Source organism: Trachypithecus francoisi, unplaced genomic scaffold, assembly GCF_009764315.1.
Source record: "Trachypithecus francoisi isolate TF-2019V2 unplaced genomic scaffold, Tfra_2.0 Lachesis_group5, whole genome shotgun sequence".
In the NCBI taxonomy this organism is placed as follows: Eukaryota; Metazoa; Chordata; class Mammalia; order Primates; family Cercopithecidae; genus Trachypithecus; species Trachypithecus francoisi.
In genome coordinates, this window is record NW_022681470.1 from 139478243 (window position 1) to 139495288 (window position 17046).

At 52.1% G+C, this 17046-nt stretch overlaps 1 protein-coding gene across 6 annotated transcripts in view; it reads right to left on the bottom strand.

Annotated features, from left to right (window-relative positions):
* Window positions 1-17046, bottom strand: part of PDE4A (phosphodiesterase 4A) — a 68790-nt gene that overhangs the window by 27385 nt on the left and 24359 nt on the right. Inside the window, exon 1 of one of the 6 annotated variants that reach the window (XM_033199407.1) lies at window positions 12552-12924. The exons of 4 other annotated variants lie outside the window; for them this stretch is intronic. In XM_033199407.1, coding sequence (XP_033055298.1) covers window positions 12552-12793 — 242 coding nt within the window. In that variant the 5' untranslated portion in view covers window positions 12794-12924. Of the gene's footprint in view, window positions 1-11075; window positions 11498-12551; window positions 12925-17046 lie in introns of those variants that run through there. One more of the 6 variants, XM_033199408.1, reaches the window with a different exon arrangement.

Below are 17046 nucleotides of genomic sequence, written 5' to 3' on the forward strand. Positions count from 1 at the left end.
GGAGTGATCCACGGCGCCCAGCCTATTTTGTGTTTTTAGTAGAGATGGGGTTTCTCCATGCTGGTCAGGCTGGTCTCGAACTCCCAGCCTCAGATGATCCGCCCGCCTCAGCCTCACAAAATGCTGTGATTACAGGTGTGAGCCACCGCGCCTGGCCCAATACTTTCCATTTCTCTTCCTTAAAACACACACACACAAACTAAAATCACACTACTTACTTGACATAAACTATATTTATCTTTTTTTTTTTTTTTTTTGAGACAGTCTTGCTCTGTCACGCAAACTGGAGTGCGGTGGTGGGATCTTGGCTCATTGCAACCTCCACCTCTTGGGTTCAAGCAATTCTCCTGCCTCAGCCTCCCGAGTAGCTGGGATTACAGGCACCTGCCACCACACCTGGCTAATTTTTGTATTTTTAGTAGAGACAGGATTTTACCATGTTCACCAGGCTGGTCTCGAACTCCAGACCTCAAGTAATCCACCCACCTCGGCCTCCCAAAGTGCTGGGGTTACAGGCATGAACCACCGCGCCTAGCCTAGTGTTTTCCTGAGACGAAGTCTTGCTCTATCGCCCAGGCCGGAGTCCTATAGGGCAATCACAGCTCACTGCAGCCTCAATCTCCTGGGCTCAAGCTATCTTCCAACTCAGTCTCCCATGTAGCTGGGACTACAGGTGTATACCAGAAAGCTCAGCTAATTTTTTTTTTTTTTTTTTTTTTTTTTGGTGAGACAGGGTCTCATTCTGTTGCCCAGGCTGGAGTGCAATGGCACAATCTCAGCTCAATGCAACCTCCACCTCCCTGGCTTAAGAGATCCTCCCACCTCAGCCTCCCAAGCAGCTGGGTCTACAGGTACATGCCACCACCCCCAGATAAATTTTGTTATTTTTTGTAGAGATGGGGGTCTTACCATGTTGTCCAGGTAGGTCTGGAACATCTGGGTTCAAGCAATGCGCTCACCTTGGCCTCCCAAAGTGCTACAATTACAGGTATGAGCCACTGCGCCCAGCCCACGGCTAATTTTTTTGTAGAGACTGGGGGGGGTCTCACTATGTTGCCCAGACTGGACTCGAACTCCTGGGCTTGAGGGATCCTCCTGCCTTGGTCTCCCAAAGTGCTGGGAACACAGGCATGAGCCACCATGCCTGGCTAGAGCAGGAATTTTCATCTACTTTGTTTGCTCTGTCTTTGGGGCTGAGGAGATGGCCTGGTACACTGTAAATGCCTAGTAAATGTTTATTAAGCTGGGCACGGTGGCTCACGCCTGTAATCCCAACACTTTGGGAGGCTGAGGTGGGTGGATCACCTGAGGTCAGGAGTTTAAGACCAGCCTGGTCAACTTGGTGAAACCCTGTCTCTACTAAAAATACAAAAAATTAGTTGGGCGTGGTGATGCACACCTGTAGTCCCAGCTACTGGGGAGTCTGAGGCAGGAGAATTGCATGAACCTGGGAGGCAGAGGCTACAGTCAGCCGAGATCGCACCACTGCACTCCAGCCTGGGCAACAGAGAGGGACTCCGTCTCAGAAAAAATAAAAATAAAAAATATATAAATTAGCCGGGTGCGGTGGCTCACGCCTATAATCCAATCCCAGCACTCTGGGAGGCCGAAGCGGGCAGATTAGGAGGTTAGGAGATCGAGACCATCCTGGCTAACACGGTGAGACCCCGTCTCTACTAAAAATACAAAAAATTAGCACTCGAGATGGCACCACTGCACTCCAGCCTGGGCAACAGAGCGAGACTCCATCTCAAAAAAAAAAAAAAAAAAACAGTTCATTGAGTGAATCATTGAACATATGAATAAATGGCTACATGAACTAGATTGCACCATGCTGGGGTCGGGACGGGCCTCTCTGAAGAAGTGACATCTCAGAAAGGCCTGAAGGATGAGAAGGAGCCAGCCACGAGTTAGGAGGTAGGAAGTAGGAAAAATCAAACCAGGCAGAGGGAACTGCAAGTGCAAAGGCCCTGAGGCAGGATATGATTTTTTTGCTGGTGTGGCTGGAATGGAAATACAATAACAAGAACACAGCTGTAGACAGGACAGAAACCCTTCCTTTCCAGTTGTTTGTCTCCTGATTATTGAGTTTTAAGGATTCACTACATATTCTGTTTTTTATTTATTTTATTTATTTATGTTTTAACAGGGAGTCTCCCTCTGTCGCCCAGGCTGCAGTGCAGTGGCGCGATCTTGGCTCACTGCAACCTCTGGTTCCTGGGTTCAAGTGGCTCTCCTGCCTCAGTCTCCCCAAGTAGCTGCGATTACAGGCCCACGCCACCATGCCCAACTAATTTTTGTATGTTTAGTAGAGACAGGCTTTCACCATGTTGGCCAGGCTGGTCCTGAGCTCCTGGCCTCAAATTATTCACCTGCCTCGGCCTCCCAAAGCACTGGGATTACAGGCGTGAGCCACCGTGGCTGGCCCATTATATATTCTGGATACAAATCCCTTATCATGTATTTTTCTCCAAGTTTGCAGCTTATCATTTAGTGATGGCGTCTCATTCTGTTGCCCAGGCTGGAGTGCAGTGGCACCATCATAGCTCACTGCAACCTCCTGGGCTCTAGCAATCCCCCGACCTCAGCCTCCTGAGTAGCTGGGACTATAGGCATGTGCCACCACACCCAGATAATTTTTGAATTTTTTGTAGTAATAGGTAATATGTAATAATAGTAATATGTAATATTACTAATACTACATATATTAGTAATATGTAAAAATAGCAATATGTAATATGTAATATTACTATTATGTATATTAGTAACTTGTAATATGTAATAATAGTAATATAATATGTAATAACAGTAACAAGGTAATATGTAATTAGTAATTATAGTAATAAGGTAATATGTAATATAGTAATAGTAATATGTTCCCAGGATAGTTTGTAACTCCTGGGCTCAAGAGATCCTCCTGCTTTGGCCTCCCACAGTGCTGGGATTACAGACATGAGACACTATGCCTAACTCAAAACGTGTCTTTTTTTTTTTTTTTTTTTTGAGATGGAGTCTCGCTGTCACCCAGGCTGGAGTGCAGTGGCCGGATCTCAGCTCACTGCAAGCTCCGCCTCCCAGGTTCACGCCATTCTCCTGCCTCAGCCTCCCGAGTAGCTGGGACTACAGGCGCCCGCCACCTCGCCCGGCTAGTTTTTTTTTGTATTTTTTAGTAGAGACGGGGTTTCACCATGTTAGCCAGGATGGTCTCGATCTCCTGACCTCGTGATCCGCCCGTCTCGGCCTCCCAAAGTGCTGGGATTACAGGCTTGAGCCACCGCGCCTGGCCAAAACGTGTCTTCTTATACATTTTTGTTTTGCTTTGTGTTGTTTTTGAGACAGGATTTCACTCTGTCGCCCAATCTGGAGTGCAGTGGCATGATCTCGGTTCACTGCAACCTCTGCCTTCTGGGTTCAAGCGATTCTCCTGCCTCAGCCTCCTGGGTAGCTGGGATTACAGGTATGCACCAGCACGTCTGGCTAATTTTTGTATTTTTAGTAGAGTCAGCGTTTCACTGTGTTGGCCAGGCTGGTTTCACACTCCTGGTCTCAAGTGATCTGCCCACCTCAGCCTCCCAAAGTGCTGGGATTCTAGGCACCCGGCAGGCTTAAGAGATTTCAAACTTATTTCTTAGTAGAGAGACTATTCCAGTAAAGTCTTATGGTGACTCTCCATAGGCTGACCTAGAAAGCGGAAGCAGGGGGCTCCTATCCTCTCTGCCTCTCCACTTGTACCCAGTCAGAACATAGCCTGAAATCTACCTACCAGTCTAACCCCAGAGACTATGCAATGGGGAAAGAACTCTTTTGAAAACGGTGGTGCTGGGAAAACTGAAGAGTTGGACCACATACAGAAATTAACTCAAGGCTGGGCGCAGTGGCTCATGCCTGTAATCCCAGCACTTTGGGAGGCCGAGGCGGGCGGATCACCTGAGGTCAGGAGTTCAAGACCAACCTGGCTAACATGGTGAAACCTTGTCACTACTAAAAATTCAAAAATTATCCAGGCATGGTGGCGGGGGCCTGTAATCCCAGCTACTTAGGAGGCTGAGACAGGAGAATGGTGTGAACCCGGGAGGCAGAGCTTGCAGTGAGCTGAGATAATGCCACTGCACTCCAGCCTGGGTGACAGAGCAAAACTCCAGCTCAAAAAATAATAATAATAGGCCGGGCGCAGTGGCTCAAGCCTGTAATCCCAGCGCTTTGGGAGGCCGAGACAGGCGGATCACAAGGTCAGGAGATAGAGACCATCCTGGCTAATACGGTGAAACCCCGTCTCTACTAAAGAATACAAAAAACTAGCCGGGCGACGAGGCGGGCGCCTGTAGTCCCAGCTACTTGGGAGGCGGAGGCAGGAGAATGGCGTGAACCTGGGAGGCGGAGCTTGCAGTGAGCTGAGATCCGGCCACTGCACTCCAGCCCGGGCGACAGAGCCAGACTCCGTCTCAAAAAAAAAAAAAAAAAATAATAATAATAATAATAATAATAAATAAAATAATTAGGCCGGGCGCGGTGGCTCAAGCCTGTAATCCCAGCACTTTGGGAGGCCGAGACGGGCGGATCACGAGGTCAGGAGATCGAGACCATCCTGGCTAACACGGTGAAACCTCGTCTCTACTAAAAGAATACAAAAAACTAGCCGGGCGAGGTGGCGGGCGCCTGTAGTCCCAGCTACTCGGGAGGCTGAGGCAGGAGAATGGCGTAAACCCGGGAGATGGAGCTTGCAGTGAGCTGAGATCCGGCCACTGCACTCCAGCCTGGGCAGCAGAGCGAGACTCCGTCTCAAAAAATAAATAAATAAATAAATAAAATAAAATAATTAGCCGGGCGTGGTGGCTCTCACCACCTGTAATCCCACCTACTAGGAAGCTGAGGTGGGAGAATCACTTAAACCCAGGAGGCAGAGACTGCAGTGAGCTGACATTGTGCCACTGCACACCAGACTGGGCAACAGAGTGAGACACTGTCTCAAAATAATAAATAATAAACAATTGGACATAATAGACAAAGGACTTAAATAGGCATTTCTGCAGAAAAGATATTCAAACAGTCAATAAGCACATGAAAAAAAATCCTTAACATCACTCATCAGGGAAATGCAAATCGAAAGAAAGAGATACGAGCCTGGCGAGGTGGCTCATGCCTGTAATCCCAGCACTTTGGGAGGCAAGGTGGGTGGATCACTTGAGGTCAGGAGTTCGAGACCAGCCTGGCCAACATGCCGAAACCCTGTCTCTACTAGAAATACAAAAATTAGCTGGGTGTGGTGGTGGGTGCCTGTAATCCCAGGTACTCAGGAGGCTGAGGAAGGAGAATTGCTTGAACCCAGGTGACGGAGGCTGCAGTGAACTGAGATTGCACCACTGTACTCCAGCCTGGGTGACAGAGCAAGACTCCGTCTCAAAAAAGATAAAAAGGAGATACCATGTCACGCCTATTAGGATGGTTCCTGAAGGGACTTTTACTTTTGAAGATCTTGGGGTTCCTCTATCCCCTGCATGCAATGCCAAGGAGGGTATTTTGGGGACAGCTGTGTCCTGAGCCACCTTCTCTCCAGGATGCCACTTGTAACTGGCCTTTACCCGCGTCCTGTTTGCCAATTGCTCTCCCCTCCAGAGAGCTGGTCTCTTCACTCCAAGAGAAGGGGCTGTGGAGCCAGGAGGCACTCCTACCTCCATCCACCCCATCTCTTAGCCTCTGACCTGCCTCCTGGGCCTCAGATTTGAGTTCCAGAGAGAGACCTTGTTGAAGGCCTGGACTCTTCGCATCCCTGAGGTCACATTGCCTCTTCTCTCACCTGCTTCACTAACCCTTCCGATCAGGTCTCTCTGCTGCTCTGATTCCTCCCCACTCACAAACAATCCATTCCTACCTGCTGTTGAGAGAACCACTGTAACCCCAATCAAAAACAGGTATAATCCCAGCATTTTGGGAGGCCGAGGCGGGCGGATTACCTGAGGTCTGGAGTTCAAGACCAGCCGGGCCAACATGGTGAAACCCCATCTCTACTAAAAATACAAAAATCAGCTGGGCATGGTGGCAGGCACCTGTAGTCCCAGCTACTCAGGAGGCTGAAGCAGGAGAATCGCTTGAACCCTGGAGACAGAGGTTGCAGTGAACCGAGATGGCGCCACTGCACTCCAGCCTGGCCAACAGAGCGAGACTCTGTGTCAAAAACCGACCAACCAAACAAATGAAAAACCCGCAAAACAAACAAACGGGTAGAATCACCACACAACCCAGCAATCCCACTCCTAGGTCTATCCCCAGAAGAATTGAAAGCAGGGATCTCAAGCAGATACATGTACACCCATGTTCACAGCAGCATAATTCACAATGGCTAAAAGGTAGAAGTGACTGATGTGTCCATCAACAGATGAATGCATCAACAAAATTTGTTATATCCATTCAATGGAATAGAATTCAGCCTTAAAAAGGAAGGGAATTCTGACACAGGCTACAACATGGATGAATCTTGAAAACATGCTCAGTGACCCAGCACTTTGGGACGATGAGGCGGGCAGATCACCTGAGGTTGGGAGTTCGAGACCAGCCTGACCAAACTGGAGAAACCCTGTCTCTACTAAAAATACAAAATTAGCTGGGAGTGGTGGCGCATGCCTGTAATCCCAGCTACTCTAGAGGCTGAGGCAGGAGAATTGCTTGAACCTGGGAGGGCGGAGGTTGCAGTGAGCCGAGATTGGGCCACTGCACTCCAGTCTGGGCAACAAGAGCGAAACTCTGTCTCAAAAAAAAAAAAGAAAAGAAAAAAAAAAAGAACACATTATGCTCAGTAAAATAAGCCGGTCAGAAAAAGACAAATAGTGTGCAGGAAATTCCACTTACATGAGGGCCCTGGAGTACTCAAACTCGGAGACAGAAAGTAGAAGAGTGGGCGCCAGGGGCTGGGGGAGTTAGGGAAATGGTGTGTTTGTGCTTAAAGTTTCAGTCTGAGAACATTAAAAATTCCTGGCCAGGTGCGGTGGCTCACGCCTGTAATCCCAGCACTGTGGGAGGCAGAGGCAGGCGGATCACAAGGTCAGGAGAGTGAGATCATCCTGACCAACATGATGAAACCCCGTCTGTAATAAAAATATAAAAATTAGCTAGGTGTGGTGGTGCGTGCCTGTAATCCCAGCTACTTGGGAGGCTGAAGCAGGAGAATCGCTTGAACCCGGGAGGTGAAGTTTACAGTGAGCCAATATTGCGCCACTGCACTCCAGCCTGGGTGACAGAGCGAGACTCAGTCACAAAAAAAAAAAAGAAAGAAAAAAAAAGTCTTGGAGGCTGGGTGAGGTGGCTCGCACCTGTAATCCAGCACTTTGGGAGGCCCACGCAGGAGGATCGCTTGAGCCCAGGAGTTCGACACCAGCCTGGGAAATGTGGCAAGGACCCATCTCTACAAAAAATGAAAAAAATTAGCAAGGCATGATGGTGTGTGCCTGTGGTCCCAGTTACTCAGGAGGCTGAGGTGGGACGATCACCTGAGCCCTGGAGTTTGAGACAGCAGTGAGCAGTGATAGTGCCACTGTATTCCAGTCTGGGAGATAGAGTGAGACCCTATCTCAAGAAAAAAAAAAAAGTCCTGGAGATGGATAGTGGTGATGGTTGCACAACAATGTGAATGTAATTAATGCCACTGAACTATACACTCGAAAATGGATAAAATGGGCCAAGCAGGATGGCTCATGCCTAAACTCCCAGCACTTTGAGAAGCTGAGGTGGGAGGATCACTTAAGGCCAGGAGTTTGAGACCAGCCTGGGCAACATAGCAAGACCCTATCTCTACAAAAAATTAAGAAGTTAGCTGAGCATGGTGGTGCATGCTTATAGTCCCAGCTACTCAAGAGGCTGATGCAAGATGATTGCTTGAGACCAGGATTTTGAGGCTGCAGTGAACTGTGATCGTACCACTACACTCCAGCCTGGGCGATACAGTGAGACCCTATCTCAAAAAAAAAAAAAAAAGAGGCCGGGCACAGTGGCTCATGTCTGTAATCCCAGCACTTTGGGAGGTCAAGGTGGGCGGATCATGAGGTCAGGAGTTCAAGACCAGTCTGACCAACATGGTGAAATCTCATCTCTACTAAAAATACAAAAATTAGCCGGGCGTGCTGGCGGGGAGCCTTTGGTCCCAGCTACTTAGGAGGCTGAGGCACAGGAGAATCGCTTGGACCCAGGAGGCAGAGATTGCAGTGAGCCAAGATCGAGCCACTGCACTCCAGCCTGGGTGACAGAGCGAGACTCCATCTCAAAAAAACAAAAACAATAACAACAACAACAAAAAACCCACTCTAAAGGTGAGATAATCATAGATCATCAGTTTGGGCCTTTGATGATAATGTCTATTTATTTATTTTTTTTTGAGATGGAGTCTCGCTCTGTCGCCCAGGCTGGAGTGCAGTGATGCAATCTCAGCTCACCACAACCTCTGCCGCCCGGCTCAAGCGATTCTCCTGACTCAGTCTCTCGAGTAGCTGGGATTACAGGCGTGCGCCACTACACCTGGCTAATTTTTGTATTTTTAGTAGAGATGGGTTTCACCATGTTGGCCAGGCTGGTCTTGAACTCCTGAACTCAGGTGATCCACCCACCTCAGCCTCCCAAAGTGCTGGGATTATAGGCGTGAGCCACCACTCCAGCCGATAATGTCCATTTATTGAGCATCTGCTGTGTCCTAGGTGCCAGGTTAGATCCTTTCAGGCATAGAGTAATAATAACAAGACATTTATTGAATGCTTGCTGTGTGCCTGACACTACGAAAGTGCTTTATGACCCGGCACAGTGGCTCACGCCTGTAATCCCAGTACTTTGGGAGGCCGAGGCAGGCAGATTACTTGAGGTCAGGAGTTCGAGACCAGCCTGGCCAACATGGGGAAACCCCGTCTCTACTAAAAATACAAAAGTTAGCCAGGTGTGGTGGCGGGGCGCTTGTAATCCCAGCTACTTGGGAGTCTGAGGCAGAATTGCTTGAACCCAGGAGGTGGAGATTGCAGTGAGCTGAGATCGTACCACTGCACTCCAGCCCAGCCTGGGTGACAGAGTGAGACTCCATCTCAAGAAAGAAAAAAAAACCAAACTTATGTGAAGGCCACATTCTAGGCATTGTGCTATACTGTAACATGCATTAATGCTCCATTTCCCAGAGAAAGAAACTGAGGCCGGGTACGGTGGTTCATGCCTATAATCCCAGCACTTTGGGAGGCCAAGGCAGATGGATCACTTGGGGCCAGGAATTTGAGATCAGCCTGTCCACCAAAGAGAAACCCCGTCTCAACTAAATATACAAAAAAATTAGCTGGGCTCTGGTGGCGTACACCTGTAATTCCAGCTACTCAGGAGGCTGAGGCTCGAGAATTGCTTGAACCAGGGAGGCAGAGGTTGCAGTAGGCCAAGACCGCTCCACTGCACTCCAGTCTGGGTGACAGAGCGAGACCCTGTCAAAAGAAAAGAAAAGGAAAGAAAGGAAAGGAAAGGAAAGAAGGAAGGAAGGAGGAAAAGGAAAGGAAAGGAAGAAACTGAGGCACAGAAAGGATGAATGCCATGGGTATTAGTAGCAGAGCATGGATTTCTTTTAAAATTTATTTATTTTATAGAGATGAGGGTGTTGCTATGTTACCCAGGCTGGTCTCGAACTCCTGGGCTCAAGCCATCCTCCCACCTCAGCCTCCCAAAGTGCTGGGATTACAGGCATGAGCCACCACACCCGGCCTAGAACATGGATTTGAACCCAGGCAGCTTAGCTACAAAGCTGCGTGGAGTGTCTTACCCCGGGGCTCACAGAGCAGGCAGGTCTGGTGTCTCCCCTGGCTCCCCGTGCTGTTCCACCTGACTCACTTGTAGGTGGTGCCAGGCAGCCTTTATGGAAAGGCCTGGCATTTGCTTTGTGAAGGTCACACAGAGGTTGAAGGCGGGTACTGGTGTGTGTCTCCCAGGCAGGCGCGTGGTGCCAGGTGACACAGCTGTTTGGGGGGCTGAGTATGTAAGAGTCTGGGGGAGAGGGAGGTCTGTGTGCCCCCGGGCATCGCACGTAGACATCTCTGTGGCATCGCATATCTGCCTGTGTGAGCAGGAGCTGGGTGCTCATGGGTGCCTGTGTGCATCTCTGTGTCTTTATCTGTGTATTTCTGAGTCTGGGTGACTTCATGAGACCGTGTCGCACTGATACTGTGACAGTCCCTGACCCTTGTGTGGGCATGAGGTGCATTCCTATGTGTATCTCGTGCAGGTGGGAGTCCAGCTTGCAGGAACACGTGTGGGCCCTGGGTGTGTATTTTGGTGAGAGTGTGTCTCACTCTCACAGAGTTCCTCACTGTGGAGGAACGCAGTGTAGACGAGGATGTGTGAGGGGTGGGCCAGGGTTGCTGTGGTCTGTGTGTCACCTGTGTGCGGCTATGAGTCAACTGCAGGGTCCTCTTGGTGCAGCCAGAAGACCCACACCTAGTACGGTAAACACCAGGCGACCCGGATTGCCCTGTGTGCGGCTCTGTGTGCGTGCCTGTGTTAGAGACCATGAAGCAGGAAAGCAAGAACAAGGCTAGAAACCCCTGAGAATTCTCAGAACCCACAGCCCCAGCTCAGTCCAGCCTATTCTAAATACCCTCCATGCATCCCAGAATCTCCCCACCCCACCCCCAACCCAGCTTGGTTTAGAGCCGGGCAGCTCCAGCATGAGAGGGGGTGGGGAAGGTAAGGCTGGTGACACTGAGCCAGGCAGGGACTTAGGGACCTGGTTCTAGGCCAGTGGCCTGGGAGTGGAGCCCAGGTGACGCTGGACACCCATAGTTGCAGTCAAAGTGAATGCCAGAAGCCCAGGTTTAGGGGCACAAAGAGGGTGATGAGTCCCACCTTGGATAGGCAGGAATGGACCCAGCACCCACTTTGGGGGCCACCATCTTCAAGAAGCCTTCAGCAGCACCCCAGGCCTTTAGGGCCAGGAAAGGGGGTGGGGCCCCAGCCAGATCCTGGAAGCCACTTAGGGGACTCACCCAAGTAGACTCAGCACCCCCCCCCACCCCCAGCACAGCCAGTGCCCTTCAGTATTAAAAGAGAGAACTGACTGGCCACGGGTCACCCACCTGACAGATCTGCCCTGAGGGTGCCGACGGGTATCCTCATCGCTGAAGGAGAAGTGGGTCAGGGACTCGGGGCCCGTGGGGGGCAGTGCCAGGGCAGGGGGCCGGGGCCGGGCCCGGGGCGCTGCACCGGAGCGCATGGGAGCCAAGCGCTGTCGTCGGGGCTCGCATGGGGACGGCGGCAGGGCGGTGTGGCGCGCGCTGCTGGCCAGGCCCAAGGTGTCTGCGGCCTCCACTGCCGGCACCGCCTCCACGCCTCTGGTGACCCCCCCCAGGGACAGCCCCGGGCGGTCGGGCGTTCCCGCGTCTGCACGGGGGAGGGGAGCGCATGGGCGCTCTGTCTGCCTCCCCCTGCAGGGGTTCTGCGGAATCGGACGCACACTTTCCCCCGTCTCCTCCCTCCTAGGCCTCTGGGGTGCCCCGGGGCTCCGGTTTCCCGGCTCCAGGCCCGCCCTCCTGCCACCGCCTCCGGCCCCGCCTTTCCCCCCTCCCCGCGCTGACGTCGAGCTGGGCCCGCTCGAGGTCTCTGATCGCCATGCGCCCCCGGGGAAACGGGACTCGTTCCGAGTGTGGGGCCGGGTGACACAAACCCAGGGGAGGGGAAGGGGCAGCTCAAGGGTGGGGAGGAGAGACTAAACAGAGACAGAAGAGACAGAAGTGGAGACAGAGATGCAGGACGCAGAGAGAAAGACCCGGAGAGAGGGAATGATTTCCCTGCACACACCCTGCGGACCCCACGCGGGGCTCCCAAAGGCCCCGGCCCCTTCTCCTCTTCTGTCCCCGCCCCATTTCGTTCCTGGGGCCAGTCGCTGGACCCGGTCCTGCCCCGCCGTGCCCTCCTTCGGTCTGTGCCTCAATTGCACACGTAAAGTAGGTGGAAGAGCGGGAAGGAGAGGACCCGGAGAAGCCCCCAGGGCCAGCCAGTGCCCAACTCCGGGCTGCCAACTTCTGCCTCCAGGATGTAAGGACATTAGAAAGCCAGACCGGATGTGGCCTCGGGGCCTGTCACCCCCAGACTTCCCGCCCCCGCAGCCCACCCCGTCTGGCCAGAAAGGGAACTTCCATTTGCCCTCCGTGGCCCGGTACAAGGAGTGACACCAAGCCTCACCAAACGGCCACCCCCAGAGGGCATGACTGGCCCCATTTCACAGGCCAGTAGACTGAGGCTGACAGAACTGAATACATATCCCCAGGATGAACACATGACCTGGATGGCAGGTCGCCCTCACTCCTCCAAAGCCTGACCGCAGCTTCAGGTTTGCACAGGAAGTGGGAGGGATGCAACATTTATTAAATTTCTACTGCATGCCCTATCAGAGGTCTCCACGGCAACCCTCGCGGGCAGGGATGATTTTGATCGCTGCTATGTGACAGAAGAGGAAAGTGAGGCTGTAAAGAGTGAGCCAAGAACCCCAGACCTCGGCGCGCGCCAGGTGGCCAGGGGCGACTTGAACCCACGGCCACCAGCGCTGCACTTACCCAGCCCCAGCCCACGCCTGGCGGCTCAAATCCTGGAAGCTGCGGAGAAGCCGAAGGCGCCTGCAGAAAGTTGGGGACCGGCTGGCGAAGAAGACCGGCGAGGAGGGCGGCGAACGCGGGCGGCGGGGCGCGCGCGGGGCCAGGGGCTCGGGCAGGAACGCTTCGTCCTCAGCCGCCACCGCCACCGGGAAGGCCACCAGCTGCAGCTCCGGGATGCGGCCTAGGCCGCGCGGCCGTGCCATGGCCGCAGGGCGGCCCCCCTCGGCGGGCGCTGGGGAGCTGCGCCGCCCACCCCGCGAGGCCCACGCAGGCCGCCTGCCCAGCCCCGGGCCCGCGGGCCCTACCCCGCCCTATTGCCTCGGCCCTTCCGGCTTCGCGCTGGAGCCGCCTCCAAGGCGGGGCGGGTCTGGGGCGCCCGCACGGCTTTGGCAGGGACTCCCCCGCAGACCCCAAAGCCGCCCGCATTGGCTCTGATGTCCTCACAATCGCCGGACGCGTCCCCACAAACACCAGGGACACCCCCAAATCTCTGGGGACACTCCTGCAAACTCCCCGTGGTGTTGACAGGACCCACAAGCCCCAGGAGCCACCCCACAGTCCCTCAGAATCCCAAGGAGCACCCTCACTGTCCCTGAGACAACCCCACACAAGAAGTCCAGGGGTACCCCCAAATCCCGAGGCTTCTCAGCACAACTTAGAGGTGTTCTGAGACACCCTCATAGACCCTGGGGCACTCTCACAGCTCCCCAGATGCCCCCATAATCCTAGCAGTGTCCTCACTGTTTCTGAGACATGCCGCAAGCCCCAGGAGTGCCCCAAGAATCCCAGGGTGCACTCATAAATGCCAGGGATACCCCCAAATCTCTGGGGGCACTCCCACAAACTCCCTGACAGTGGTGCTCTGAGAGCCCAGGGAAAACCCTTCAGATCCCAGAACCCTCACCACAGTTCCTCAGATGTGGCAAAATTCCTCCAGAGCTCCCCATCATCCCCAACGCTCATCATCCCATCATGCATAGACCCTCCCCCGAGTACCCCCAGAATCCCCCACACCCACAGAACCATTTTCATAGAACAAATATAGGTTCCCCCCAAATCCTAGAGTCCTCCACAGACCCCAGGAACATCTCCACAGTCCCTCAGATGTCCCTTAATCCCTGAATGGTTCTACAGCATCCCTGAGATGCCCCCACAAGTGCTGAGACCCTCAGACAACCTCGGGAATGCCTTCAGACTCAGGGAATGCCCTAGTAACCATGGAGATGCCAGCAAAATCTGGGGTGCCCCAATAGACCCCAGGGACACAACTAGATTCCTCTCCAGCTCCTAAGACAGTCTCACACCCTAGAACAGAATCCCAAGATGCACCCCGCAGTCCTTGGGGACAACCTAGAATGCCACCCACAGGTCCTGAGATGTATCTTACAACTTTTTTTTTTTTTTTTTTGAGACGGAGTCTCACTCTGTTGCCCAGGCTGGAGTGCAGTGGCACGATCTTGGCTCACTGCAACAAGTGATTCTCCTGCCTCAGCCTCCCGAGTAACTGGGATTACAGGCGCCTGCCACTGTGCCCGGCTAATTTTTTTTTTTTTTTGTATTTTTAGTACAGACAGGGTTTCACTATCTTGGCCAGGCTGGTCTTGAACTCCCGATCTTGTGATCCACCCAACTCAGCCTCCCAAAGTGCTGGGATTACAGGTGTCAGCCACCTCGACTGGCCGTGTCTTACAACTCTTAAGACACCCCTAGAAGCTGGGCGTGGTGGCTCATGCCTGTAATCCCAGCACTTTGGAAGGTGAAGGCAGGAGGATCACTTGAGCCCAGGAGTTCGAGACCAGCCTAGGTGACATGGCAAGACCTCATCTCTACAAAAAAAAATTACAAAAATTAGCCAGGCATAGTGGGATGAGCCTGTGGTCCCAGCTACTTTGGAGGCTGAGGTGGGAAGATCACCTGAGCCAAGAGGTTGAGGTTGCAGTGAGTTATGATGGCGCCACTGCACCACCTTGAGACAGTGAGACCCTGTCTCAAGAAAAAAAAAGAAAAGGCAGTGCATTTCTATTTTCTTGCTTTCTATCTTTTTTTTTTTTTTTTTTTTGAGACAGTGTTACCCAGACGGGAGTGCAGTGGCACGATCTTGGCTCACTGCAACCTCTGCTTCCCAGGTTCAAAGGATTCTCATGCCTCAGCCTCCCAAGTAGCTGGGATTACAGGTGTGTGCCACAATGCCTGGCTAATTTTTTTTAAATTTTTTATTTTTTTGTAGTTTTAGTAGAAATGGGGTTTCACCATGTTGGCCAGGTTGGTCTCGAATTCCTGGCCTCAAGTGACCTACCCGTGTGAGCCACCACACCCCAGCAGTGCATCTCTATTTTCGAGTCCACCTCTGTGAAATATCTTTTTTTCTCTAGTGTTGGCTCTGATGCCATGGGGCCCAGAGTGAGGAGGCCTGGGCTTGCGTGTGGCCTCTGGCACTTATTAGCCATTTGATCTTGGGCTAGTCACTTCATTTCATTGAGCCTCAGTTTCCCCAGTTGTAAAATGGGTATAATACTACACTCACCCCATGAATGGACACATAAAAGGCTCAGAAAAGTGTCTGAACCCAGTAAGCACTCACTTAATATGAGCTACAGTTATTATCATTATTTGACAAATATTTACTGAGGGTTTACAATATGCATGTCACTATACTAGCCAGAGGATATAGACGATGATGATAATGACCATGATGGTGATGATAGCAACTAATCCTTTAGAAAGCTTCCTGGGCATCCAGTGCCTCTAGCTATGATCTCTCTCTCTCCTCTCTCTCTTTTGAGACAGGATCTCACTCTGTCATCCAGGCTGGAGTGCAGTGGCGCAATCATAGCTCACTACAGTCTCAACTTCCTGGGGTGAAGTGATCCTTCAACCTCAGCTTCCCAAGTAGCTCAGTAGCTGAGTAGCATGTGTGCCACCATGTCCGGCTAATTTTTTTTTTTTTTTTTGAGATGCAGTTTTGCTCTTTTTGCCCAAGCTGGAGTGCAATGGCGCGATCTCGGCTCACCACAACCTCCGCCTCCCAGGTTCAACCAATTCTCCTGCCTCAGCCTCCCAAGTAGCTGGGATTACAGGCGTGCGCCACCATGCCTGGCTAATTTTGTATTTTTTTAGTAGAGACAGGGTTTCTCTGTGTTGGTCAGGCTGGTTTTGAACTCCCGACCTCAGGTGATCTGCCTGCCTCGACCTCACAAAGTTGCTGGGATTACAGGCGTGAGCCACCGCGCCCAGCCATGCCTGGCTAATTTTTGTATTTTTTCTAGAGATGGGGTTTTCCCATGTTGCCCAGGCTGGTCTTGAGCTCCTGGACTCAGGTGATCTCCTGCCTTGGCCTCCTAAAGTGCTGGGATTACAGACGTGAGCCACCACACCTAGTCTTATGATCCCATTTAATCCCCACAAAATACCCACCAGATACCTAACAGGTGATATTCTTTTTTTTTTTTTTTTTTGTCAGTGATATGATATTGGCTCACTGCAACCTCCACCTCCCAGGCTCAAATGATCCACCCCTTCTCAGCCTCCCAAAGTGTGTTGGGCATGAGCCACTATGCCGGTCCCAGAAATGCATTTTTGTTCACTGACCAGTTAAGGTTTCAGTGCACTTAGCTTCCCTGAACTGTTTTGCCAATTCATCAGATCAGCCCTTGGGAATACAGGTCTTACTAGGCCCATTTCAGAGACAGGGAAGCCGAGGCCCAGAGAGGAGTGACTTGGCCAGGGTCTCCCAATCTAGAAAGATCAGAGCTGGCTTATGGACCCAGATGTCTGGCCTCAGAGACAGGACTTTTAGCCATGAGGCTACACAAGCACTTTATGGATGAGTTTCCTTCCAGCCCAATGTTGCCTGTCCCGTCCTAGGAAGCCAGATGTAAACTGAGGCCTAAAGCCAACCTTGATCATGGCCTCATGGTCTATGAGTCCTTACACGAGCTTCCTGTCACCTCACTCCCTCCTTTTCTTCTACTCCCTCCTCGCTCACTCTGCCTCAGACACACTTGCCTCCAACGTATCAGACACACTCCCACCACAGGACCTCTGCATTGGCTCTTCCCTCTGGTTGGCACCCTCTTCCATCAGATACCCATGTAGCAACCTCCCTCAATCTTTTTTTTTTTTTTTTTGAGATGGAGTCTTGCTCTGTCACCCAGGCTGGAGTGCAATGGCACGGTCTTGGCTCACTGCAACCTCCACTTCCTGGGTTCAAGCAGTTTTCCTCCCTCAGCCTCCGAGTAGCTGGGATTACAGGCGCCCGCCACCGCGCCTGGCTAATTTTTGTATTTTTAGTAGAGATGGGGTTTCACCATCCTGGCCAGACTGGTGTTGAACTCATGACCTCATGATCCACACACCTCGGCTTCCCAAAGTGCTGGGATTACAGGCGTGAACCACTGCGCCCAGCCCTTACCTCCCTCATTTTATTTGGGTCTCTGTTCAAATGTCACCTCCTCAG